The sequence below is a fragment of the Prunus mume genome, linkage group LG3 (genome assembly GCF_029339155.1).
Source record: "Prunus mume cultivar Tortuosa linkage group LG3, ASM2933915v1, whole genome shotgun sequence".
Classification (NCBI taxonomy): Eukaryota; Viridiplantae; Streptophyta; class Magnoliopsida; order Rosales; family Rosaceae; genus Prunus; species Prunus mume.
Genome location: NC_142700.1, coordinates 28341519 through 28368764, shown reverse-complemented (window position 1 = coordinate 28368764; position 27246 = coordinate 28341519). Strand labels below are relative to the sequence as shown.

Genomic DNA, 27246 nt, shown 5'->3' with positions numbered 1-27246 from the left:
CACCACTCTTCATAAAAAATCAAAGAGCTTCCCAAAAAGCGCGTGGAAGTCTTGAAAAATCTTGACACACATGGCTAAAAGCACTTAAACTTTTTATCAAAGCGCCGTCAGAAACACTTTTTGCCCAACCAGAAGCCCTCCCTAACGTACCCCAAGTAATTTCAGCGTAATTAGGTGATACCGCGTCGGGTGCGATGAGTCAATATTTGAGGGGTGTCATTTGAACTCCCAACCAATGTACTAAAAACCCACCAAAAGAGGCAGGACTAAAGAGTAGCCTGTGTCTGTCTATACATACTAAGAGCGGGCAATTGGCAATCGGTGTCGTGCGGTGAAAGAAATGGCGGAAACATCATCGTCGTCGTCTTCAACAAAATCGGATGAAGAAAAAGTAGAGATGCTGGACCGCTTGCTCACACGTCTGGCTCTCTGCGACGACTCCAAGCTCCAACCCTTACTTTCCAAGCTTCTCCCCTTCACCGTTTCCTCTCTTTCTTCTAACTCCTCCGCCGTCCGCAACAAGGTCTGTTTTCTGATTGAGTTTGCTTCAATGAATTTCTTGAAGCTCCTGACAATAATTGCTACAAATATTAGTTTTACTTGTATATAGCTGAGTTTGGTAATTGGGTTTTCAATTCTATGAACTTAGGAATTAGGATACGGATTTAAATTTTGAAATTGGGGTTTTTTGTTACTTGGACAGGTTCTTGAGATATTGAGTCACGTGAACAAGAGAGTAAAGCATCAACCTGAGATTGCTTTACCCTTATCAGAGTTATGGAATATATATTCAGAAGCTAATGCTGCTTCAATGGTGAGGAATTTCTGCATCCTCTATATTGAGATGGCAATGGATCGTGCTGATACAAAGGTATCTATCTCCGTATTCTATATTCCATTTTTCTCCTCTCGTATGGCATGTTGGGTTTGTTTCAAATGACAGCTTTTGATGGTAAGACATCTTTCATGTTCTGTTATAGGAAAAAGAAAATTTGGCAGCTACACTGCTGTCCGGTGTTTCCAAACTCCCTCTTCAGCACCACGAAATTATACTCAGACTCGCTACCAAGGTATCTAAATGCATCATCTGCTTTTGACTGTCGTGTAGTTATCTAAGCCCCTTGTAGCTCAATTATGCTGTTTGAGCTCTGTCTGTTAGTTCTTAGTTAGTTGATGAGTGTGTTGGAAAGATATGCACATAATCCTTACTACTTGCAGAACATACTGGGCGTAATTTAAGAGGGATAATATGTTATGTTTTAGAAGAAACAGGAAGTTCACATAAATATATGGGGTTTATATCTTAGGCAACCAACTTTAATAGAAGTGAGTTCTGATTTTCTGTTGGCTAAGATTATACGTTGGGATTCAGAATCTTTTCATGTCAGGCTCTTACTTTCTTGGTGTGTTAAATCTTGATCGTTGGGCTGGAAGTAATATATCCAACGTGTTAGGCCAAATTAAGCTTTCAAATGATAAAAAATAATGAAAAGCATTAAAGAAAGAGGAGTGAAGTAGGTGAAATGGATGGGAAAATGGCCTCCCTTAAGTTAATAATGGGCACATAATAAGTGAGACTGTTTAAATCTGATGGTTCTTGGATGGGAAAAGCAAATCTCAATCCAAGGAATATTTTACAGATAGGAGTAGACATGACGTGTTTCTTAGAATTCTAAAAATAAGTTCATAATCTTGTTCCAGTGGATCATTAGTGAATTATTTAGCATTTTCTTGGTGTTCTGGTTCTGTCAAATGGAAACTTATTCAAGTTGAATGATAGAAAATGGTTTTATCAACCAGGATGTAGTTGGGATTTAGGCTTGTTAGAGTTGGGTATGCCAAAAAAAAAGTGTACATTTCGTATAGTGAATTGGAGAAGCTTTGAGACTTATCGAGCTATTAGTATCCAATTTATTTGACGCTCAATTTGTATATTGATATAATTTAAAACAACTAGTGAATTCATGTTGCATAATTTTGGGTTCTTTTGGGACATGAGTATGCATAACTATTGATTCTCATTTGATTACAGGTCATGGGTGAGTGTCACTCAAGTGGTGTAAATGATGAAGTTGCTGCAAAGTATAAAACGATATGTTATTCTCAGGACAGGAAGTTGTTTCTTGAATTTTGCCTTCATACAATTTTGTATCAACAATCATCTCAAAGGTGTGGAACTTGGTTTAGTACTGGAGCAGTATATAAATCTCACAGCATTTCTTTCTTCTCTTAGAACATTTCTTTTGTCATATCATACTTAAAGTACTCATGCTTCATAGCAGAGAATGCCCACCTGGACTTTCGATTGCTCAAACCCACCGTGTTACAGGGAAACAACCATTGAAAAGTGATATACTTCTAACAAGAAAGGTAAATCTAGTATGAGTTGGATTTTTTATTTTTTATTTTTTATTTTTTATTTTTAATCTTTGGATATTGTGGATTTTTTTTCCTCATAGGTAGTGTTTTACTGCCATTATTTTTTGGAGCTTATAGATGGTTTTTACTAATACTATATTTGTTCTGCGTGTTTTGGGTACGGGGGAGAAACTACAATACATTTGGTTCTTATCTCCTATTGTTTGGTGGGAGAGGAAAAGGATGATAGATAATATTAGAAAGTGTTGTTCCCTTATATGATTAGAAATAGGAGGAAAAGAAGAAAGGGGTAAATGTTTGATTTGATTTACTAAAATCCCTTTTCTTTTATTTTCACATATTTTTACTAGATTTGTAATCCTAAAATGGTTATGATGACAAAAACATTAAACATGCATCAAAACCTCTTCTGTTCTTTTCATTTCCAAAAGTATTTTTGTGGGCTGAAGGGAAAGGTTCCCCTCCCATCTCCTATATCCCCTCATACTTACAAATGTACGGAAGTACCCTCTTCCCCCTCCTCCTTTTTCGTTTTCCTTCCTTCACCTTTCTCTCCTCCTAAAGAGAGGGTCAATCTAAATTAGAACTTTTTTTTATTTTTTTTTATCACAGTTAATGCATATTCATGTGTATATGCATCCTTATTTTTGTCTATAACTACATTATTCACTTTGATTTTCTGCAAGCAGTTAGGGATCTTGAATGTTATTGAGGCCATGGAGCTGGCCCCTGAGCTTGTTTATCCTCTATATGTGGCTGCCTCTGTAGACTGGTACATTCTAATTTCCCCATTATTACTGAAATTTAGTCTTCTTATTTTGTTACGTATTTTATATGTGGATTTGTATTTTAATAATTGATTGATTCTAGTCAAGAGCCTGTTGTTAAGAAAGGGGAAGAGCTCCTAAAGAAGAAGGCTGCTGGAGCCAACTTAGATGATTCAGACCTCATAAACACACTTTTTTTGTTATTTAATGGTACACATTATAAAGCTCTTTTGTTCATTTTAATTCATTGACTGTGTTAGTAATTTATACATAGAGTAAGATTTTAATTCGTGGGTTCATTGTTCTATTGTTATTTCATTCTTGCAATAAATGGTTTACTGCCCTTCTATGGAGATAACCGTGTTCTACTCTACTACTGGTAGTCCTTATGATCAGAATACTAGCATACTGTGATGATATTTTATTGTTTCATGACCGTTTTAATTTTTACCTCTAAAAACTACAGTCTTGTTCTGAATATGGATTAACATGTATGTGGTTAAGATTATAGCTGCATTACTTAGCATATCTGACCTTGGATAGGTTGGATAACTTGCCTAGCTATCCTTTCTAGTGGGTTAGGGTTTAAGGAAAACTGGGTTTTGAAATATTGCGGTTTGAAGGGATAATAGGGTTTGGCTTTTAAGAGTATCTAGTGAAAAGATTTGAAGGACATTAAGAGTGCATGCCTCAAACCCAAGTAATGCAATATTCTGTTATCAGAAGCCTTACTTCTTGATTAATTTTGGGTTCTTAAGCTAGATGTTGTTTGTTGAATTAATTACTTGTCCACTTTACCGTACAGTTTCTTTTACATAATAAAATTTCTTCTTTTCGAATAAAAATTCTTAAAATGTGAAGAAACACTAGAAGAAATATTTTTCCAAACTTTGAGTTCAAAGAGCGAAACTTGGCTTCATAGTCATGTTGAGGTTCTGGGATGTTGTCACAAAGGGTTTTGTAATTGTGTATGTTTTTTAACTTGTAAATGAAATACAGCAAAGCATTTATACTGCCTTATTGTCATGCCTTCTTGCTTTCATAGTCATGTTAAAAGTTTCTATCACCACCTATACTTTGATGAAAGTTATGATTTTGTTTTACTTGATGGAAAAATTTGAGCACATCACTTATCCTTCCCCATTCAATGGGTAGTAAATATTAAAGGAATATTCTACTATGCTATTTGGCTTAATTTCACGTTTACCCCCCAAACAATTACACATCTCATTTTTTCCCTTGAAACATAATTTGCCTCACTTCACCCCTTCAACTTGTTCCTTGTTCAAACAGGATAAAACTGGATACAAGGGAAAGACAACAATAAAAAAAAGCCAGTTAAAGGTCTCTGGAACTACAATAGACATCAAACCCTATGCATTGTAATCAGATGTGATTATTTTCCTCAAATACTAGGAACTCTTGTGCTTTAGGGTTTTGTTTATTTTATTTTTATTTTTCCGGATTTCTCCTTTTAGAAAAAAAAATCTTGGCTCCAACGGTGGTTGGAGTAATATTCAGTCCTCATTTCTACAGTTTTTGTACTGTATTATCTCCATCAACATAAAATTTGGACTCTATTTATTTCTTTTGACAAGAATTAAATTTTGTTTTAACTTTTAACATTAAATTCATCATTTATAAAATAAATAACATTCAACTTATGTAGGTACTGCTGGAGCTCAAAATGTTGCTCCCGAATCTCGAGTCACTCCTGCAAATCCTGCTTTGAAAGCAAAACTTGTATCTATTTTCTGCCGGTCTATTACAGCAGCAAACAGTTTCCCTTCAACTTTGCAGTGCATTTTTGGTTGCATATATGGTATGCATATTATCTTCTTAGCATTAATTACACTTGAATTTCTATATATTTAACCCAAATTTCTATAATTAAATAGTTCTTGTGAGTGTTAAATAAGTATTCTATGAATATCTGGAGTGGACGATTTTGCTGAAATTTCAAGGAAATTGCAGTCATATGCCATGGTAGAGAGGTTTTTAGCAAAGGAGTCTAAGAATGTAGCAAGGTTGAGTGTTCCAAAAATCACACATGGCCAGTGGAGTCTTTCTCACATCAGAACCAACTCACTGTTCTCATCATCTAACTTTTATATGTGTCACGTCAGGCCCAATGGCTTATACCCCTCTCCAAAAGAAGAATTATTTCCATTTTATGTTATCTTAGTGTTGGGTATGCGATATAATACTCCACTGATTATTTATTTGATATGCTGTAATTTGGTACTTAATAGGAAGTGATACCACATCAAGGTTGAAGCAGTTGGGAATGGAATTCACCGTCTGGGTGTTTAAACATGTAAGGACCTTCTGATTTGGTTTTGGGTTGTGCTTTTTATTTTCGAACTTCTTTGTGACCTATGAAGGTGTTAAATACTTGCCGAGTGATGTTTAACACCTTATACAAGGGTTCCGCATACTTAACTTTGAACCCTTTCATGATTGGGTCCACTATAAGGGTTCCACATGTTAACTTTATGGTTGTTGTAGTAAGTAAATATAATGTGTTCAGCATTAAGGTTAGTTTTGTAAGTTGTCTCCTCTTTATTTATAGACCAAAAAGCTAAGTCATTTATTTAATTTTTTTTAGAAGAAAGGTAAATTATTTATTGAAAAGGAAATTACAATCTGTGGACAATCAGTCCACATCAACAGATATGAAACTAAAAGCACTCCTTTGACAAGAAGAGTCATTAAACATATGCTACAATGAGAGACAATTACGACTAAGCTACAGACCCAAGAATTTAACAATTCTAACCATCAACTCTAGCCAGGCCCCTTGCCAGTTCACTTTATGAGTATAAACAATGACTTAATCTTATACAATAATACTAGGGAGACTACATTTTGTACCACAATTTAATACCCTGTGATGTGGGCATTGAGGTTTACATGCCATGTCAATTTATGATTATATCTCAGTGGATATATCAATGTGGTACTAAAAAGTGGTACAAAAATGTGGCTACCCTAGCAATACTAAATCTTAAAATAAGGTTAAAAACCATCTTGGAGAGTGACCTGACATGGTGACTGGTAGAGGCTGGTATTACAATATTTTCCAGTTAATCAAATAATATGTTAATGATTCTTATACTTTAATAATTTATATAAATATATATGATGCAGGGATAGCACCAAATATTTTGTAGGTCCTGTGGTTAGTGTCTGCATACTTATGTTTGAGGCTTGGATCTCAAATTTGCAGAGACAAGATGACATGTGATACTAATTTTTCCATGCTAGTTAAATGAGCTCACAAGATTGCCTGAACTGGTCTAGGTTCAGTGTTCGTCCTGCTCCACTAGTGGTCAGAAGGGTTCAAAGTTGGTCAATTGTAAAATGGTTTAATGCAGAAGGATTTGGATCATGTTGATTGGGGTTTCCTAGACTTTGTTCTGGCTAGAAATTGTTTTGGGAGATCAAGGAGGACTCAACCAACTTTTTAGTTGTCATTAATGGTAGACCCGGGGGATAGTTTTGAAGTGTCACGGGCTTGGACAGGTAGACCCCCCTTTTGCTGTCTCTTTTGTGATTTAATGGTTGATCTCTTGACACTTCAGTAGGTTGGTGGGTTTGGCTAGTGAGTTCAATTTGATTCAGTGCTTTGAGGTTGGTGTGAAGTGAACTCAGTTGTCCCATCTTCTGTTTCCTAGATGACACCATTTATTCACTTCGGGATAATATGGTTAGATTTGTTAATCTGGTTGAGATTATTTTGTTATTTGGGATGGGTTTTGGTCTTTGGATAAACATGTCCAATAGTGGTTCGGTGGGTATTGATCATAGGATTGTGGAGTCCGAAATAGCTGGGCAGCCTTTGACTTATTTGAGGTTTCCTTTAGGTGGTAAGCTGTGTTCTTTGAGTTTTTGGGATCCTGTAGTGGAAAATTTCCTGAAGAAGCTGGATGAAGGAAGGCTTCTCTCTCTATAGGTGGTTGGCTTGTCTGGATTTAGTCAGTCTTAAGTAGTATTCATACTTCAACATATTTCATGGCTTGTAATGCTTTTGTGATTGATCACCGAAATTTGTTATTTTTCCATTATTTCTGTAGTGTTACTATTCAATTGACATTTGTTGTGCTTCACCTTTTATTTTATTTTATAGTTTTTATTTATTTATTTTAAAGATCTCTGTGTGCAGTCAAAGATTGATCAACTTAAACTCATGGGCCCTGTTATTCTGAGTGGAATTCTGAAGTCACTTGATACAGTTTCAAGTTCAGAATCAGGTTTGCTTCCTATGCAATGAACGTTCTTTAAACTTCTGTTCAGTTGCACCTTTTACAATTAGATGAAAATGGCAGAATTTCAATCTGATTGATATAGTGCACTAAATCTACCCAGATGTTACTGTGAGGGACTCCAAAACTTTTGCTTATCAAGCAATTGGGTTGCTTTCACAGCGTATGCCTCAACTTTTCAGGTTCAATATCTTCCTTTTTGTTTCTTCTGGTTCCAGTTTTTATATTCTTTGACTTTGTACATATTGTTCTTCTGATGTTCCTTTCATGCTTTGTATTAGATTTTATAGTGGAAAAATATTTGAATACATGTTTCCCTCCTTCCAGAGATAAGATTGACATGGCTGTGCGCCTTTTCGATGCATTGAAGGTGGAGACCCAGCATTTTCGCCTCAGTATTCAGGAAGCAACCAATTCCCTTGCCACTGCTTACAAGGTATGGCACATGTTTTCTACTGGTTGAAGCTATGATAATGTTTGTCTACTTCATGGAATCCTATTCATAAAGCTTTTGTTTGGCCCAGAATTTAGAAATACCAATTTGAACAAGTCGTTGAGTTAGGTTCATTTCCCCTTCTTTTTGATAAGGAACAAAAACCATTGATTTAGAAGCAAAAACAAAAAGAGGGCACAAGAAGTATGATCATTTTTTGTTTTGTATTGTTTTCCTTTCCACTCCTCTATGATATTCAATTGCAGGATGTGCTCATTTGGCATGGTTCATGGTTGTTCGTTGTATTCCTGAAAGAGTTGGGATACTCTGACTGCTTGTACTGCATTGTACTGTGAGAGTTATAAGCTTTGGGGAAAAAAGAGGGATATGGTGCTAGGGAGATGTCTGTGATGACATTTTTAGGTGGCATTGATCATATAAACAATGAAATAATAGAAAATACTTTGAGGGAGGAGTACTCACTCAACGTCTTTGGAGATTTTGCCCAGAAAGAAGGGCATTATGGCTTAAGGTAATAAAAGCAAATATGGGTTACCAGACAGATGTTGGGATGCTAACAGAGAGACGTTGGGATGCTAATATAGAGACTAAGGGGAACTTCTGGAATCCTTGGAAGGACATTTCTCAAGGATATAGATCATTTCAGAATATCTGGAAGTTGGTAGTTGGGAGAGGGCTTAAGGTGAGACTCTGCGGTGAAATTTGGATAGGGGAAAATTCATTGGAAAATGTTTTTCCAAGGTTACATAGGCTTACCAATGCATCATGGAATGTCCATTGCAAATTGAACAAATACATTCTCATTCCCTTTATAGCTGGGATTTTTGTTTTTGGAGAAATCTGAGAGAGAGAAATGGTGGATTCAATTCCCTGTGAAATGTTTTTCCAAGTGCTTTTACATGAACCTCTAATCACCAGATTGGAATCCCACCATGTCGCAGCAACATTAGCACAAATGTCAATGTTTGTTCAAACCAGTAGGACCGTAGAAACTGAAATTTTGGCAGTACTGGAGAGAAATTTTGTTGACACTTGCTGTCAGTGTTGTCAAAATGTTGTGAATATTGGAATGATATTCTCTTTTATTTGTATTTTTCTTCAGAATTGTTTTGGTTCTTATATAGATATAATACTTTAAGCTTTTCCAAATCTATTTCATTCCCAGTTTTATTTCACTTTCTCGCATTTGTTCTAATTACCAGTTCTGTATATTCAAATTATTGATACTGGTTGTTATCTGCCTTTAGGGAGCTCCATCAACAGTGTTGAAAGGATCTGGAGACACTTTTGCTGAAAAATTCTCAAGAGGTGTCATACTTTTGCTTTTTTTAGAGTATTGGCGGCACTAGTTTTCTTTCATTTATTTCCTTTCTTCATTTATTGGATTTGAATCTATTATTTAATTGGGTTTCATAAATTAATTTCCTAATGGAAGCCTGATTACGTGGTGCTTACTGTTCACCAGGAACAAAGCGAAGTACGATTCTGTGTAATGAGATGGGCAACTTCTTTATTTGATTTGCAACATTGCCCAAGTCGTTTTATTTGTATGCTTGGGGCAGCTGATGCTAAATTGGATATAAGGTATTGAAGTTTCCATTTTGCACTTATTATAGTATACTCAATACCGTCACATGCTGCAAGATGTATGTAAGGAGGAATCTATTGATCCTGCATCGGCATTTTAGCCTCTTTTTAATACATCAATCTTCATCTTATCTTTTCAATGTACTCTTAGGAATTTCTACTACTATTTATGTCGGTCAAAGACCTACGACCTCCCTCAATCATATTCTCTCTCTTTCTTTTGCCCATTAGATGCTGTAAAAAATAATGATTATAGGTTTCTTATTGGCTACTACCATTGGCCAACCAAATAGGCAATGGTTCCCTTGGTTTATGTTGCACACTACACAAATGTTAGTGTATTGTGCGCTTTGTCGGCTCAGCTCTAGTGTGCTACGAGCTTGAGCCTTTGTTTTCAATTGTCACTTAACAAGTTATATGAGGCTTGGTCAAAGGTTTTATTTATGTTATCGACATGATATATAACTTTTCCTTTAATGCAAGCCATTTGAATAAAAAATCTTAGTCCTGTTTCTTTTTGTTGGCATTTGGTCCTTCAGTGTAATATCGATTATATGTTAATGGACGGGACTCCAAAGAGGTGGTTATAGGTTAGATAAATGTGGTTTACCAGTGTAATTATGGTTTACATGTCAATGAGTGGGATTCTATAGAGGTGGTTAAAGCCTTTAATTTAAAGGTTGGATAAATCTTGTATACACCTGTGAAATTGGCAATTTTTTTATGGTTTTTATTTCTTTTATCTGCTTGGGTGGCTGGTTTTTTCCTGGTATCGTTTTGTTGGCCTTTTCTTCTGGTGAGTTTTATTGTTTGGTAAACCTCTATACTTGTGATATTATCTATCCCCATACTGGTGTGCGTTAGGATACATTGATGGAATGAGAGATTCAAAAGAAAAATCATATCATGCAACACTACACAATGGAGCAAAATAAATGGACAAAGAAAAATGGGGCTATGTTCAGCAAATTCCTGCCTGTGCCCGTTAGACATTTTTGTTCATCACTGTCATGACCAAGGAAGGTATTGGCCATGTGGGCACACCACTCATACAGCCAACACTACTCTAAAAGGGCTAGTTATAATAAGAGTCCAAGTATACAGGTGATGTGAGACTCAAAACTCTAGCATAACCCAGAGACTTCCCGATTTGAATCCCTGATGTTCTTATCAGGGGGCACAATCTAATCTCTGACAGGATCCAAACTTGTGTTGCAATGCCCTAAACCATAAACCCAAAATTTCAGACCTTCAAACCCCCCAACAAAGGTGAAGAAACAAACAGAGGACACCCATTAGGTATTTTTATTAATGGTTTTCCCACTTTCCTTTGCTGCCCTCCCTCCCTCCCTCCCTCCCTCATACATTTATCCTCTAAGCTAAAAGCCAAAAACTAAAGTGTTACCAATGGGCCCTTATTATATGTTACAACTAGGAGCGTGCTAACAGAATGGCACAATACCCATATAGGATTAGCCACTATTGAAGCTCCCATATCTTCCCAGTACATAACATGTGGAGTCACAATCCATGCCTGGACAATCCACACAAACTTGGGTGATGAGAAATATAATCGGTACAAGACACAGTTGAGTTAGATAGACATCAATCCAACACAAAGAAATCCCTTGTGTATCAACATCTCAAGGAACACACTCTCACAAATCACAATAGAGGTCTGGACTATTTCCTGCATTTTTTCAATGTAGCCAAACTACACAATTTATTAGGAGAAAGTCGTGGTGCTAATAGACTGCAACTCCAGGTCTTTCTTCTTTTATTGCCTTTGCCTTCCCAGCCTTTCCTTTCCAAGCTCTACCCAGAGCTTTGTTGAACAAAAATGTCTTGTACTTTTATTTTTCATGGAGTAAACTGCCATTTCCATTGAACTGCTCAGTTTTAAGCTGTGAATTGATTGTTGACTTCATGGTGAATAACACTGAGAATAATAAGGGGATGGGGATAGAAGTGCATGAGGTTTCTGTCTACCCTTTGGGCTTTCGTTTTGTCCGATTTCAGGGATGTACACTCTCCTCTATTTTGCTAGAATGGAAGGCAGCATATATGATAATTCCTTTGTTGTAGTCTTTGTCTTTGTCTTGTAATCAAATGTACTCTGTTTGTTGGTGGACTCCTTGTTCATATCTTTGTACTTTTCTTTTCTGTTATAAAATTTGTTTCTTCTCAGAAAAAGGAAAAAGATTAGGACTCTATTTGTGTCTTCGTATTTATGTAATTTTTTTATTGACACAATTTTACATTGCACCTTGTTTGTTCCTTTTTGAAGGGAGATAGCACTTGAAGGCCTTTTACTTGTTAAAGATGATGGGCAAAGTATGAGTCAGATGCAGGATCTGGTTTATCCAAAACTTGGAGTCATGCTAGATTTTATTCTTAGGCAGCAGCCAAACTTGTTAGAATCAGCTGAGATGAGGGAGCAGAAACTTCATTTTCCTTCAAAAACGTATCTAGTTATGATTGAATTTCTGTTGAAGTGCTTTGAGTCAGAATTGGAGCAAAGCATTTCTATTAAAGGATTATCTGATTTTCAGTCTTCAGTAGAAGCACTGTGTTTACTTCTAGAACATGCTATGGCCTTTGAAGGGTCTGTTGAGTTGCATGCCAGGGCTTCCAAGGCTTTAATTGCAATTGGATCTTGTATGCCCGAGGTTGTGACTGAAATTTTTCTTCTTATTTACTAGTGTGCTCTTTCGCTTCATGTTTGTGCATATCTGACAAATCTTACTTCTTTATAGCTGATAGCTTCACGCTATGCACAAAAGGTTTCATGGCTAAAGCAATTACTGAGTCATGTTGACTTGGATACCCGTGAAGCTGCAGCACGTTTACTTGGGTTTGCTTCTTCTGCTCTTGCTACGGCTGAATCATCTGCTCTTATCTCTGAGCTAATTGCCTCAGTTAGTGGAAGGCATAAGCTAAGGTTTGTAGCATATATCTTGCACAATGAAGGGTTCAACAAAATTGTCTTTCAATTATACTGTTTTCCTTGTGATGGTAATATAACCTCTCATTCTAGGGTTGGTTGAAATATTCTTCAGGTTTGAGGCTCAGCATGGAGCATTATGTGCAGTAGGATATGTAACTGCGGATTGTATGTCTCGAACACCTGCTGTAAGTTGTATAAGTTCTATTTTCTCTCTCATTATATATTTTAATTGTTTGATTAATATGTGGGCTTTCATTTAAAAAGTCTGTCGCCCCTTATTCTACAAAAAGTAATATAGAAAGATCCCACACTTCAAACATAAATATTCCTTTATTCCATTCATCCGTACTAATTCTTTCCCCAATAATATTTTTAGGGTTTGATGACATTCATCTCCTTGACTGTAATTAGTTGATCTAAGTTCAGCAATTAACCATTCACGTGAAATTTAGCATGAATGTTCTCCAATATTTATTGTTTGCTTTGTTTAGTTTTGTCTCTGATGTGGATCAGTTTTCAGTATCCTCATATTTTGAGGATTGGTCTTTTTCATGCAATTTTTTCTTATCGGGGTTCTGTTGCATTAATTTTTTCCTTGGTGTTCTTTTTTCTGTTTTTCTTTCTGTTTTTGTTGTTTTAAATGGGTGGTGTTGAACAAAAATTATTGTTTCCTGTGAAAGAAATGGTTCCCCTCTGATGTTGCAGACGTCTTACCAAATAATCTTGGGCTATTCTTTATCTTGGTGACCTTGCTTCAATTGAAAGTTAATGGTCACTAAAAATTTTCTTTCCTGTTCATATTTGTCTATAAATAATAAACTTGACTTGATTATGTTTTATTTCAGTTGGCTTTCTTCGCAATTTACTAGTGTCTTATTTTGATTCATTTTCTTTGCTCACAATTTACTTATGTCATTTTGTTGAACATTCATATTTCTGTAGATCCCAGACACACTGTTTCAAAGTACACTAAAGTGCCTTGTTGATGTTGCTAATAGTGAGACTGCAGCACTAGCCTCAGTGGCAATCCAAGCCTTAGGTCATATTGGGCTGATTGTTCCATTGCCTTCACTTATTATTGATTCGAATTCAGGTAACTCAATTGTTTTTGCACATTTCATGTACTGCCTTAACCAACTTATCATTTCTCTGCACCTTGGGTTGAGATTTTTACTAACCGAATCGTTAAACTGCAGTTGATATTCTGACGGTTCTACATGAGAAATTGAGAAAGCTACTCAGTGGTGATGATACTAAAGCAATTCAAAAAATTGTTATATCCATTGGCCATATGTGTGTAAAGGAAACTTCATCTTTGCGTCTAAATATTGCCCTCGACTTGAGTTTCAGTCTTTGCCGGTCCAAGGTTTGCGTGAAACTATTTTCTTATCAACTAATTTGCATGTATCCCGCATCGTACACTCTTGTGTTGGACCAAAATAAATCAAGGGTATGGGAAAATCTCTAATTCTTGCAACTCTTGATTTATACAGGTTGAGGATGTCCTCTTTGCTGCTGGCGAGGCTCTATCATTTCTGTGGGGTGGTGTTCCAGTGACTGCTGATTTGATTCTCAAAGCTAATTATTCACTTTCCATGGCTTCAAACTTTCTTATGGGAGATGTGAACTTATCTCTATCAAACAATAGCCATATTGAAACAAATGAAGCCGAGGAAGATCGTTATGCTATGGTTAGAGATGCAATTACTAAAAAGCTCTTTGATGATCTTCTATACAGCACAAGAAAAGAAGAACGTTGTGCTGGAACTGTTTGGTTATTATCAATTACAATGTATTGTGGCCATAACCCTGCTATTCAGAAAATGCTTCCCGACATTCAGGTTTGTCTTTGGTTCACTTGTAAAATTTTCCACTCGTATTTCTCTAGTTCCCTTTGTATTGGGTTCATTTTTTATTGTCACCATTGTTTGCAAATAGATGCGCAGTGGTTAATCAGAATCTCAGTGCATTATATTTTGGCACCTTGGAAGTTGTGGTTATCATTAAAAATTTATAAAGAACGGATTCCTCTTTTAAATGCTTAATTTCGAGTGATGGATGTTATAAATTGGAGTATTAGATTATAAATTTCCATATGCATGCAGGAGGCTTTTTCACATCTTCTCGGTGAACAAAATGAACTTACACAGGAGCTGGCCTCACAAGGGATGAGCATTGTGTATGAACTTGGTGATGCCTCAATGAAGGAAAACTTGGTGCATGCACTTGTTAACTCTCTAACTGGTTCAGGGAAGAGGAAAAGAGCTATCAAGGTGAGGTTCTGTCTCTCTCAGTCTGTCTGTGTGTCTCTCTGTCTGTCTGCCTCGCTCTCTCTCTCTCTCTCTCTCTCTCTCTCTCTCTCTCTCTCTCTCTCTCTCTCTCTCTCTGCATGTCTTTAAATTCTTAGGTTCTATCTATTTTTGTTATGTAGCTTGTTGAAGACTCTGAAGTGTTTCAAGAGGGAGTTATTGGTGAAGGTCTTAGTGGAGGGAAACTCAGCACGTATAAGGAGCTTTGCAACGTAGCGAATGAGATGGGACAGCCAGATCTAATTTATAAGTTTATGGATCTGGCTAATTATCAAGCTTCTTTAAATTCCAAGAGGGGTGCTGCCTTTGGATTTTCAAAGATAGCAAAGCAAGCAGGAGATGCTCTAAAACCACACCTACGTTCATTGATTCCAAGGCTTGTGCGGTACCAATACGATCCTGATAAAAATGTGCAGGTATTCATTCATTTACTTTCCTACATAAAGTAAGAAAGCAACACATTCTTAAACATTTATAAATTTGTAACTACTGTGTCATGTCTGCTACTTCTTCTCTGTCAAATGTTTTTTTCCTTTTCCTATTTCAATTGGTAATGTCGAAGTTCTGAAAGTTTCCATCTTTTCAATTAAGTTCATCTTTGCATTAACTTTCTCATTATTGCTTTCCTGTTATGTACTTAGGATGCTATGGCACACATATGGAAGTCACTTGTGGCAGATTCAAAGAAAACCATTGATGAAAACTTGGACCTTATTGTTGATGATTTGTTAATACAATGTGGATCCCGGCTTTGGCGCTCCCGTGAGTCATCCTGTCTTGCCCTTGCAGATATTATCCAGGGGCGAAAGTTTGATCAGGTGAGAAGCGTGTAATAGATCTCATGTTTTTGTGTTGGCAATTGAAACTCTGCAGTGTTAGTTGTAAGATGCTTCAAATTTCTCAGGAATAAAACTAGGGTGCATTTGAAATTTTTTAGATATAGATTCATCTGAGATTATCTCGTGCAAAGTAATGCAAGTCCGACTTTGCTCTACACCCATTTCCCAACACCTCCTTCCACCCCCTGGTATGGCAATCCCCTCAATGTCCTGTTCTGGAACTTAGCGCAGAGGGATCGTTCCTAGTAGATTATTAGATAGAATTAGATATTCATATTTCCTTGCCTTGGTTTGGCATTAATGTTGTTTTCTTTATGCTTTTGGTGGATTACTTGCGGTACAGTCCTGATGAAATAAAAATTCGTATTTTCATTTTCAGAAAAAAAAAAAAAAAAAAAAGCAATTACGTTTTGAAAATTCTCATGTCTGTATGTGTTTTGTTCATACACTCCCCTGGAACACGCCCTGCTTCTGTCCTGCTCTAGTATACTGTAGCCATATTTTGGTTTTCCCCTTCGGTCAAACCCTGGGTAGTAGCTTCTTTCCATCTCTGCTGTGTCATTGTTACTTTATTCTAAGATCAGTAAGCTTGCTGAGATTTTCCTTGTAATCCAACATTCTCGTGCTGTTATCTGTTTGTTATTTGGTAAAATCTTCTTTCTTTTCTTTTTCTTTACGCTTATTTTTTCTTTCTAAATTCTGGTACTCTAAGGTTGCAAAGCATTTAAGGAAATTATGGTCAGCAGCATTCCGTGCCATGGATGACATAAAGGAGACTGTTCGAAACTCTGGGGATAAGTTATGTCGTGCTTTAACTTCATTGACAGTGAGGCTTTCTGATGTCTCCCTAACTGGTGTATCAGAGGCACGCCAAACAATGGATATTGTTCTGCCATTTTTGCTTACAGAAGGAATACTAAGTAAAGTTGACAGTATCCGGAAAGCATCTATTGCAATTGTTATGAAGCTTGCAAAGGTTAGCATTGTGTTTATGTTTTTATAGGTGAAGAATAACTATGTACCCAATAAGGAATACTACCCATTACCATTGTGCTTTAGTTCATCCAATAATACGTAGTCATTTGCACAAAACATTATACATATTCACTGTTAGCACAACATTGGCCATGAAGTTTCTCTGGATACTTTAAAATTTCCAGAACAAGACCTAAAGTTGTCATCTTTTGCTAAATTAAAACATCCATTGATATTGACGTGTTTTCTCGTGAGTGGTTTGAAATTTGTGACTTTTTGTTTTCGCCTTATTTATAGGGTGCAGGGATTGCAATCCGTCCACATTTATCTGATTTAGTTTGCTGCATGCTGGAAAGTTTATCAAGCCTTGAGGACCAAGGGCTTAACTATGTTGAGGTTTGTCGAGATTTTATGTCCAGCTCGTGTTTAGTATTTAGCTCACACTTTCTTCCGACGCCTTTGCTAATTTTACTTTCCTGTTTCAGTTGCATGCAGCAAATGTTGGAATACAGACAGAGAAGCTTGAAAACTTGAGAATTTCAATTGCAAAAGGCTCTCCCATGTGGGAAACTCTTGATCTATGCATAAAAGTTGTGGATTCAGAAGCATTAGATCAATTGGTTCCTCGTCTTGCTCAGTTGGTTCGATCTGGAGTTGGCCTCAATACAAGGTTTGGTTTTGTTTTATTGTAATACAATAAATTAAGGAATAATGATTGGAATGACAGTTAGGCATAGTTTTCTTTGTAAAGATTAGATTATTCATTACTTGCAACATTGCATCTAATTCTAAAGTAGCAAATTTTACATTTCTTACCACCCTAAACCCTATATTGGTTTACTCCCAAAATATTAAGTCGTTAAGGTATGTGCCTACAGTTACCTTATATTTTAACAATGAGAAATGAAATGAAATGTTATACAGAGTTCCCCTTATGCTTTTTTATCTCCATGCAGTCTACACCTAAGAATATGTATGACTTTGTACTATGTGATTAAAAATAAAAAAATAAAAACAAAAAACAAAAAAGAAGTAGTATTACAAATATACATTATCTTTGATGGCAAGAATGATAAACTGAGAATCTTGCTTGGTGTCCGCGAGATATCTAAGAACTTTTTGGAAATTATATAACTGTTACTAATTCTCTGTATGGCCTTTATATTTTCTGTCACAGGGTTGGTATTGCCAGCTTTATTACATTACTAGTTCAAAAAGTTGGTGTTGAAATCAAACCATATACAAGCAGGCTACTGAGGCTATTGTTTCCGGTTGTCAAGGACGAAAAAAGTGCTGCATCAAAACGTGCCTTCGCCAGTGCTTGTGCAATTGTTTTAAAGCATGCAGCACCTACGCAGGCTGAAATGTTGATCGACGACAGTGCAGCTTTGCATAATGGCGATAAAAATGCTCAAGTTTCATGTGCAATTTTATTAAAAAGCTATTCATCCATGGCCTCAGATGTTGTGAGTGGATATCTTGCAGCAATTATTCCAGTTATTTTTATCTCAAGGTCTGAATCATACACTTGGCTCCTTTTCTGTTTTTCCTTTTCATTAAAGAAACATTTTTCAGAGCCTGTTATCATTTTAATGGTTGTATGTATAGTGTTAAACAATTGTGAGTTTACTAGCCAGAGATGAAGGCTGGGCTGCTATTTCATTGAGGATATGTTACTTATTAGGAATGGGGGAAGCCATGAATCAAGGAACTTAGATAGGGAATCAAGGAATTGAAATTGGATCAACTACTCCACCCTAGCTGATCCAATTATTGATTGTGATGGTATTTGATTATGAATTTTAACATGGAACCCACATAATTTTTGATTCCTTATGTGTTAGTAAACAGAGTTAAAATAAAGAATTGGAATAATCCCATACTGATTCCTGATAAGGAAACATGCTATAAAATGTTAAGATAAAGAAACCTGTTCAATTACAGTATAGGATTACCCCAAAAGTGTTGAATATATTCAGTTTCGTCCGCATAAACTATTAGCAACAGTGAGATTTACATAACAAAGATTTGATCAAACAATGAATTAAAAATTAATGAAACTCTACACCTTGTAATTTGCTCTATGTTACTCATCTTTCTTAAAACCATTATCCTGGGAAGTCCAAATCAAGGAGTCGGGCTTAAAGTATCTAACTTGGTCATCACTTAACTTTAGGTGAGAGTTTTTTATCGAGAATTTCTCACTAGTGATATCCCCATTGAATAAAAGTCTGATGACCATCATCATTAAACCACATAAAAGATATGTATTTAAATGAACTTGTATCCTTAGGAATCTAATGGTTCATATGCAGATTCGAGGATGACAAGTTTGTTTCTGGCCTGTTTGAAGAGTTGTGGGAAGAGCATACAAGTAGTGAAAGGGTAGCCCTCCAGTTGTACTTGGAAGAAATTGTTTCATTGATTTGTGAAGGCATTGGATCATCATCGTGGGCAAGTAAAAAGAAGGTATGTGCTATCTTTTTTCAATTTACACTTTAGTCATTGTAGGTCATATTCTTGAGATTATTCTTAGTGTGTCAATTCTCAACTTACAGTCAGCCCAGGCAATCTCCAAGCTCAGTGAGGTTTTAGGTGAATCCCTGTCTTCTCACTATCATGTCTTGCTCCAATCTCTTATGAAAGAGATTCCTGGTCGGTTATGGGAGGTAAGAATTTTTATTTGTGATCTTTAGTAAACAGATAGATAAAAAATTAAATAAGCAAAGTGTAGATCATCTGAATAAATTCCATTTTATTTAATGTGACAGGGAAAGGATGCTCTATTATATGCAATAGCTGCTCTTTCTGTGTCTTGCAATAAAGCAATTTCAAGTGATGATCCTGCCACTATGAATGAAATTTTGAGCGTAGTATCTTCTGCATGCACCAAAAAAGCAAAGAAATACCGTGAAGCAGCTCTCTCTTGTCTTGAACAGGTAAGCATTCCATCATAAATTGCTCCTTTTTGAGTTTTTATTTTCTGGGAAGTATATTGATCTTGCTGTAACCCTATTATCGATTGCATGTTCTTGTTATGCTTAAGAAAGTAGAAGTTCTGGTTCTATCGGCTTTTATTTGTTGATGGTTGTTGATTACGTGGGTATTGTGATTAATAATGTGGTTGGCCTATTTTTGGATTGTTGGATGGGTAAATATAAATAATATTATTTTTCAGGACAAGGAGGGAGACAGGAAAGATTTTTAGAGGAAGAATGAAGTGTTGCAATCCATATAGGCTACATTGTCAAAGAATTTTAGACAGTTTTCTTTTGGTTAAATTTTCGAAAGAAATAGGATGCCTGGGTTGCTGATGCATTAAAATTCTGATTGATTTTCCTCCCATCAATCAAATCATTCAAATATATGGATCATCAACATTCTTGTCAAACTAGTTTATTGTACAGAGTCTAGGTTCAGAAGTTAGAAACTACTTTATTGAAATCTAGATGACAAGAGTGCAAATGTCAATCTACAGTGTACTTCTTACTGATTGTCCTTGGCATTACCATGAAATCTATGCTTTGATTCATGTTACTTCTTTTACTGTTTTTAGGCTTCTGGAATATGATCTGCTTTTATTTGTACTTCTGTTCAGTTGCCATCATAATGGTCTTATTTTGACACATGTCCTGTAACCAAGTTTTCCTGCATGAATTTGTTTTCAGGTTGTAAAAGCCTTTGGTAATCAAGAGTTCTTTAATGTGGTTTTTCCGTTATTATATGAGATGTTCACTTCTGGCACTCTCACTCAGTCTGGGAAAGCAACTTTGGTTGTTGATGCTGCTAAAGCAGGTTGGTAGATAACACTTTTTCTTACTATATCTAAGAAGTTAATTTCTAATTTCTATAGTAAGTTAGATAAAGTATTGGGTATCAGTCCACTGCTACTGGTGTCCTATTGATATACATGGGATGCTTAGTGTCTGAGAATAAAAATGAAACTCACTTTATCAACATCAGTAAACTCTCATAACCTTGTTATAAAGTGATTTCTTTGGAATATTTAGTGCGGACCAGACCAGAAGGCAATTTTTATGAAGTTATATATTTGTGTTTATTGTTTTCTATGTTGTTGGTTGTGGTATGCCAAAAGATCGTAATAATGGCTTTGCTGTTACTATGTTGTATGGTGACATGACTCATGATGTTGTAGGTACTTGGCATGTTTATGGCTGACTTAAGGTACTATTTAGGAATCTCTTATTCTACTAGGAAGTGTAGAAAGTAGAGAGATTGGATTTAGTTATGTGTTGTCCTAACTTAGATTTTGAAAATTCTGCTGGATCCATCTATTTTTAGGCTAACAGTATGATCATATCTTTAATGCTGGTGCGATTGCCTTAAAATGTGTAGTGCACTTTTAAAAAATATGAAGTTAACTAGGGCTGCTGGTGTGTAATTGCTTGCTTGCCTTTTTTGAACATCCTTGTATAGCTATTTAACGCCTCTTATCAACAGAGAAGAATATACTGAATATAATCTAAAAAATAACGGTTTCTATACAGAAGAAGATCAAGTTGAAAAGTTTTCTGTTCCGCACAACAAAGTTTTGGACTGCATGACAGCCTGCATCCACGTGGCACATATAAATGATATTCTTGGGCAACAGAAGAACTTAATGCATGTGTTAATTGCCACCATGTCATCTGGACTTCCGTGGACAGGTACCCTCTTGTGGCCCTTTTCCCCCTTTTGTTTGTGTACTACTCTCTAAGATCTTGTATCTTGTTGATTGAACTTTCATGGCAGTCAAAATATCTGCACTTTCATCAACAAAGGAACTTTGTTCAAGGCTTCAGAAAGTTCTGGATGACTCTCAAGAATCTCCCGCAAATGCCAACATAATTTCTTTAGTTCAGGAGGTAATCAAAGTTTATTCATCATTATAATTTTTTATCAAACTTGCGTAACACGTTTTTTTACCTGTGTTCAGTTGTTTCTCTCAATGCCACCTCAAATAGTTGAATGCATAAGCACAGTTAAGGTTGCCCAGGTATGTTGCCTTTTTCCTTCTTTGGTATCCTGTGCACACCATTTTCTGTTCTACTGATTGTTCATTGGGTGACCTTATCTTATTCGTGTTCATGGTTTTGAAATAAAGCATCAGGAAACCAGATGTAAATGGTTCCTGATGATCCCTTTTACAGAAATCATCATAATACATACGTTTAATGAATACAAGTTACCAACAATAACCAATCAACGACATCCCCTTTGTAGCATCTACTTTCCTTTCCACAATATACGATCCAAACAATATTTTGGTGATAATGATATTTTGCAACATTACATGTGCCCTGTCCAAATTCAGCAACAAAGGTTATGACTTGTGAATAAAACAATAATTTCATTTTAATTTCATCTAGATCGTTGAAATTCATTTCAAACTGAATGAAGATATGTTTGTTGACCTGATCTTATTATATCACAATTAACGCACACTCATTCAAACTACCTGCACATTAGCCCAATTGTCCCTTTCACAGTTTTCACTTCCCCATCACCATTTTAGTTCTTGTTCGTCCAGAGGCAAATTTCTAACATACATTAGTTCTTGTTCTTCCTTAGGCAAAATTCTAGCATACATGGGCTCATATCATCTATACTATTATAGAAAGTCAACAGCTATTCTGGTTTCTCCTTGTTTTTTTTTCTTTTGTTTGTTTAATACAAGAGATATTGGGGGAGCGAGAAATTGAATCTAAGACCTCAGGTGCATGGGTAAATGCTTTTAACCACTTGAGATGCAAGCCCCTTGCTTTCTCCTTTTCTTCTCTACCTTCTCTATATCCCACCGATCCACTTTCAACTTTGTCTCATCTACTTTTTTTGATTAACTCTTATTTTAGCAACTAAAAGTTCTCCGAGTTATATCTAATTTTGAGCACAAGTTTATAAATAATGCAAGAGGAGAACTTATTTTCTTAGATTATAGACATTCTTGTCCTTCAGGTACTAGTTAATTTATCTTGAATTTTGTGTGCACAAATTCAGGTTCACGTCACTGCTTCAGAGTCCCTTCTTGTGATCATCAAGCTGTACCAAAAGCTCCAACCAATACGTTGTATAGATGTACAATTTAAGGATGAGCTTGTTCATCTGTACGAGGTAGAGAAGAACGGTGAAGCGAAGTCCTTGTTGAAAAAATGTATCGACACGCTTGAAAACCTAAAACAAGAGAGTGTTCAAGATGACTCAATGTGTATGTCATAAAATTTTAGAGCAACGATAGCCAATCCATAGTTGTGGCTGCATATTTTTATAGTGAGTGGATTAGGAGAAATGAAAGTTGAGTCCAATGTGTAAATTTTATCAAAACAAGGATATTGCATTTAACTCCGGAGAACGAGTTGATATTCCTTCTATGTTGCATTCCCGATTTATGCGGTAATCGTTTCAAAGTTAAACAATTTATCTTTTACAAATGCTCTTTTATGCAGGCTTTTATTTGTTTGACTGGTTGTAACCGAAAAAAATATATATTTCGGTATGGCCAAAAACAACCATGTCAAATAAAGATTATTAAAGGGAACTGATTTTCTCCCTTCTTTTTGGGTCCACTTACACTCTCTTATGTTATAGTAAAAAGTATTAAAAAAAATAAAAGAGTGTAAGTGGACAAAATGGGAGTAGGAAAATCAGCACCCATATTAAAATGCCTTAAAGTTTCAACAATCATATATTTTTTAGGACAAATGTTTCTTTGAGAGATGCACGGGCTTTAAGAAACTATAGAAATAAAAGATGAACTACCATTAGATTATGAGAGAAATTCGTTTTCAGCTAAAGAAAATTTTAGCTTTCGTAAAAGACCACAAACAAAATTAAAAAGAAAAAACTTTTCATCTTTAGAACTAAAGACATGCAGGTTCCTTCAACTAGAAAGCCAAGAGACAGCATGTGAAGGAATCTCTGCTAGCACAAAAGGCACTCTACCATCAGCTAAGCCATGCAAAGAAGTGCCATCAAACAAGCCATGCAACCAAGTGCCTTGTCCGTTTATTGTACATGCGAAACCTTTTCTCTGTTTTCATAAAGCCATGTGAGGTCATGTGAAGTATAAAGTCGTATAGGAGAGAGTGTGTGCAGACAAGAAAGACATCTCTTCAGCAGAAAGAATAGAGTCGGTAGAAGAAAGATATCTCTTCTCATCCCAGCCTTTCTCAAGAATGGAGTCGGTAAACTCATGTATATAGCTTGCAGCTCCGAAGAAGAGAAGTACACCAAAGAAGAAAAAATCTCAGTACTTCCTCCTTCAGTTTCCAATAAAACTCCCTTTGTTCATATACATTCTCTTATTCTCCATATACTTCAAGCATTGTTAAATACCACCAACGATAGATTAAGGGCAATGATTTCCCCACTCCTATTTCATCCACTTACACTCCTTTTTTAGTTATAAAAAAGGAGTGTAAGTGGATAAAATAGGAGAAAAAGGAGTGGGGAAATCACCACTCTAGATTAATATCCAGTGCATAGCAATTCCAGCAACAACAATTAAGTAAGTCTTTTTTCTCTTTTATTTCTAGTTTTCTTAGAAGACTTCTTGTCCAAAATAGGGATACACTTTTATAATTATGTTGTTATCTTGCTAAACTGACGATCAATACTTTGTTTGAGCACTTTGTCATTTTTGATATTTGCCATAACAATAATTGGAATGTCTGTCAAGAACCTCTGAGTTCAGAGGACCTTTGAGTTCTGGTCCATAGCCCTTTAAGTTGGCGTTTTTGTAGTTCCATGTTCTAGGCATGGTGTCTGGTTGTTATTTTGGCTTTTAGAAACCTTGACCGAGGCCTCGCTTAAAAAATGGTATCAAAGCTTTAGTTTAGCACCTTAATAATATAATTATATCAGTAAAGTACCTTGAGGACAAAAGTCAATCAACACAACTGATAAACACCAACGTTTTATAACCTGTTAAAATTTTGTTAATTACCAGAATTACCAGTTAAGAATAGTAAACCCTTTGCATGTTTGGCCCTTGGTGGACACCTATTAGAATAAAAGAAAGGTTACAAGAATTAAAGAAACAGAAAGCAGAATACCAAATAGAAATTAGAAATCTAGAAGAATTGATAAGATCACCAGAAGTAGATAATTATCCTAGAAGAAAATTAGAAGTACAGAATAGCATAACAAGAAATCAGTATCATTTAGAAGTTTGTAAAGAATCCATAGAAGCATTTCAAGAGCATTTAGGCATCTTAAAAGAAAAAGATAGACTTAGATAAATTTTAATTATATTATAGAGTACCTTAATTTAGAAATCAGTGAATGACAAAAGAAAAAATTAACTTTAGATAATAATACATTAGTTTGTTATTTTCCTCAAAGAGAACACAAACATCTTTTACATAGCAGTAATAATCCCTTAGAAAATAGTATTATTGACCTTTTAATTAGTGAAGCAGAAAGTGTAAAATTTGATCGTAACAAAATAATAGGATAATTCAACAGTTACTAGAATATTTTCAGAAAAATTCATTAAAAACAATTAGACAAAACTTATGGCCAGTTTGGCATTCTTTGTCTTTGTGAAAATAATTGTTGTCAGATTTGCTGTGAGAGAAATTAGCTGTGAGAGAAAGAAGTTTGGCATTTGATAAATTTTTTGTTAAAAGTGTTGTTGGTATTGATTTTACGCATAATCAAAAAATGATTGCCGCATAATCATTAAACCCAACGCCTCTTGAAATTGATTTCTGCATAATCAAAAAATGAAAGCACCTTATTAACGCTTTCCCTTATAGCTTTCTCTCACACCAATTTTTAACAATAAATGATTTTCTCACAGTTTACTAAATGGGTTGGGCTTTTCTAATTTTTTTTAAAATCACTTATCACCCCAAATAAGCAATGTCAAATTGGCACTTAGACTATATAATATCCCAATTACAAGATAATAATCAGAATATCCAAAGATTTCCTAGTAAGAAAGAAATCAAAGACCTCATAGATCTTATAGACAATAAGCTATAAAAAAAATAGAACTCCAGTAATTAGAAATTATTGAGCAATTAAAATTAGAAGTGCAAAAAATACAATTAGTACAAAAAATATTAACTGAACAAGTAGAAAAGCTACATAGTAAAATAGATAGACTTTTAGTTTAATGACGTATTCTAAAATTAATAATAAATATATCAAAGCATTAGAAGAAGTTGGTCAACTAGATAATGAGCTGGTAGGTCTTGCAGACTTTACAACATCTGTAGTAAGTACTAATATCCCTATAAGACAAAATAATTTAATTATCCAATTAATTTTAAATCTAGCTGAAAAAGTAGATCAATTAGAATACCAAATAATAGAAATTAATCAAGCAATGCATAATACTACTTCTACACTACCCAAAGACTTAGTTGATAAATTAGAAATTTTAACCTTAGGAAATAATCCTCATAGAAGAAAAAGTAGAATAAATCCATTTGATAATAGTAAATGGAACTCTTTAGAAGAAAAGGAGAAGAAATAGTTACAATAGAAGATATATACCCTAGTGAACGAGAAGCACAAGAATTTCTTAGAAAATGCTTTGAAAAATCTCAGAAAAATAAATATAATTTATATCAATTATGAAGATTAGAAAATAGGCATAGTATTGTAAGTAGCACCAGTCAACATGAAGTTAGTTGTATAGATAAAGAAGTAACTCTTAATTTACTTAGTAACACAGCAATAGAACATCTTAGAAAATCACACTATCAAGAAATTCATATAGGAACAATTATGATAGGAATAGCTGGACTCACTAGAGCACAAGTAGGAAGCACTAGTATACATATATGATGACAGATGGGATAACCATCACCAAGCAGCTATAGCCACAACAAAAGTAGATCTTAGCACAAACCTAGCAGTTATAGGATGTATTCCTAATTATGTCATGAATATTAGAGAATTTAGTAAACATATTAAAATTAGCATAAGAACAAAAAATTATAATATGAAAGGTGAGTACAAAAATTTAAACATTAGTCCTATGTATGTAGGAAAAATATCAGAGAATTATAATTATAAATTTAATGTAGAATTTCAAAATTTAGTACAAACTTTTGGTAGTAAGCATGTTAATATAATAGAGGCAAAACCAATAGATAATAGTTTTTTAGAAGGAACAGAATGGACTTTACCCAATTTACAAGTAGCGAAAAATAGACAACTTGATAAAGTACAAATTTTTGAAAATCGTATAGGTGAAGCAATAGTAAGATTTACTAATTATAAACAAATAAATGATATAGAAGACTTAGAAAGTGAATTAGAAGAAAAAATACACATGGCATTTGATAACTTAGAAATAAATATGATTGAGCATAATTTTGATAATATAGTTGATAAACTCATAGATGACGTAGATAATTTAGATGAAGAATAAACTAAAATATGAAAACTATGAGAGAATATTTGTTTGTGGGAATTTTCTATGTATTCTTCTCCTTGTAGGAGGTCATATTTATAATACAACAAAACCTGAATGGGCAAGTAAATAATAAATTCCTAAATCTATTTACAGTAGGAAATCAGGAATTAAAGTAAATCAATTACAAATAAAATAGGAATCCTTGGTGTGTAAGGAAAGTAAGTCAATATCCACAAGTCACGCCAACACTCCCCCTCACGTTGGTGCATAGATGTCGCCAATGCCCAACTGATCCAGTGAATTGTGGAATGCTTTACTGGAAATCGCTTTTGTCAAAATATCCACCAATTGATCC

At 35.1% G+C, this 27246-nt stretch overlaps 1 protein-coding gene across 1 annotated transcript; it reads left to right on the top strand.

The window, feature by feature from the left end:
- Positions 1-240: 240 nt before the first annotated feature.
- On the top strand, positions 241-22932 carry LOC103327148 (ARM repeat superfamily protein). Its single transcript, XM_016793220.2, is given in 36 exon segments — positions 241-523; positions 704-871; positions 981-1070; positions 2033-2169; positions 2283-2370; positions 3069-3151; positions 3250-3356; positions 4816-4968; positions 5399-5463; positions 7312-7399; positions 7515-7593; positions 7739-7847; positions 9113-9133; positions 9135-9173; positions 9331-9449; positions 11740-12121; positions 12209-12393; positions 12512-12584; positions 13342-13492; positions 13596-13765; positions 13893-14240; positions 14505-14672; positions 14831-15124; positions 15350-15526; positions 16260-16523; positions 16820-16918; positions 17008-17192; positions 17700-18035; positions 18838-18991; positions 19081-19191; positions 19294-19461; positions 20191-20317; positions 21031-21189; positions 21275-21387; positions 21459-21518; positions 22520-22932. Coding segments are annotated over 36 exon segments (5472 nt in total). The 5' UTR covers positions 241-340; the 3' UTR covers positions 22739-22932.
- Positions 22933-27246: the final 4314 nt, after the last annotated feature.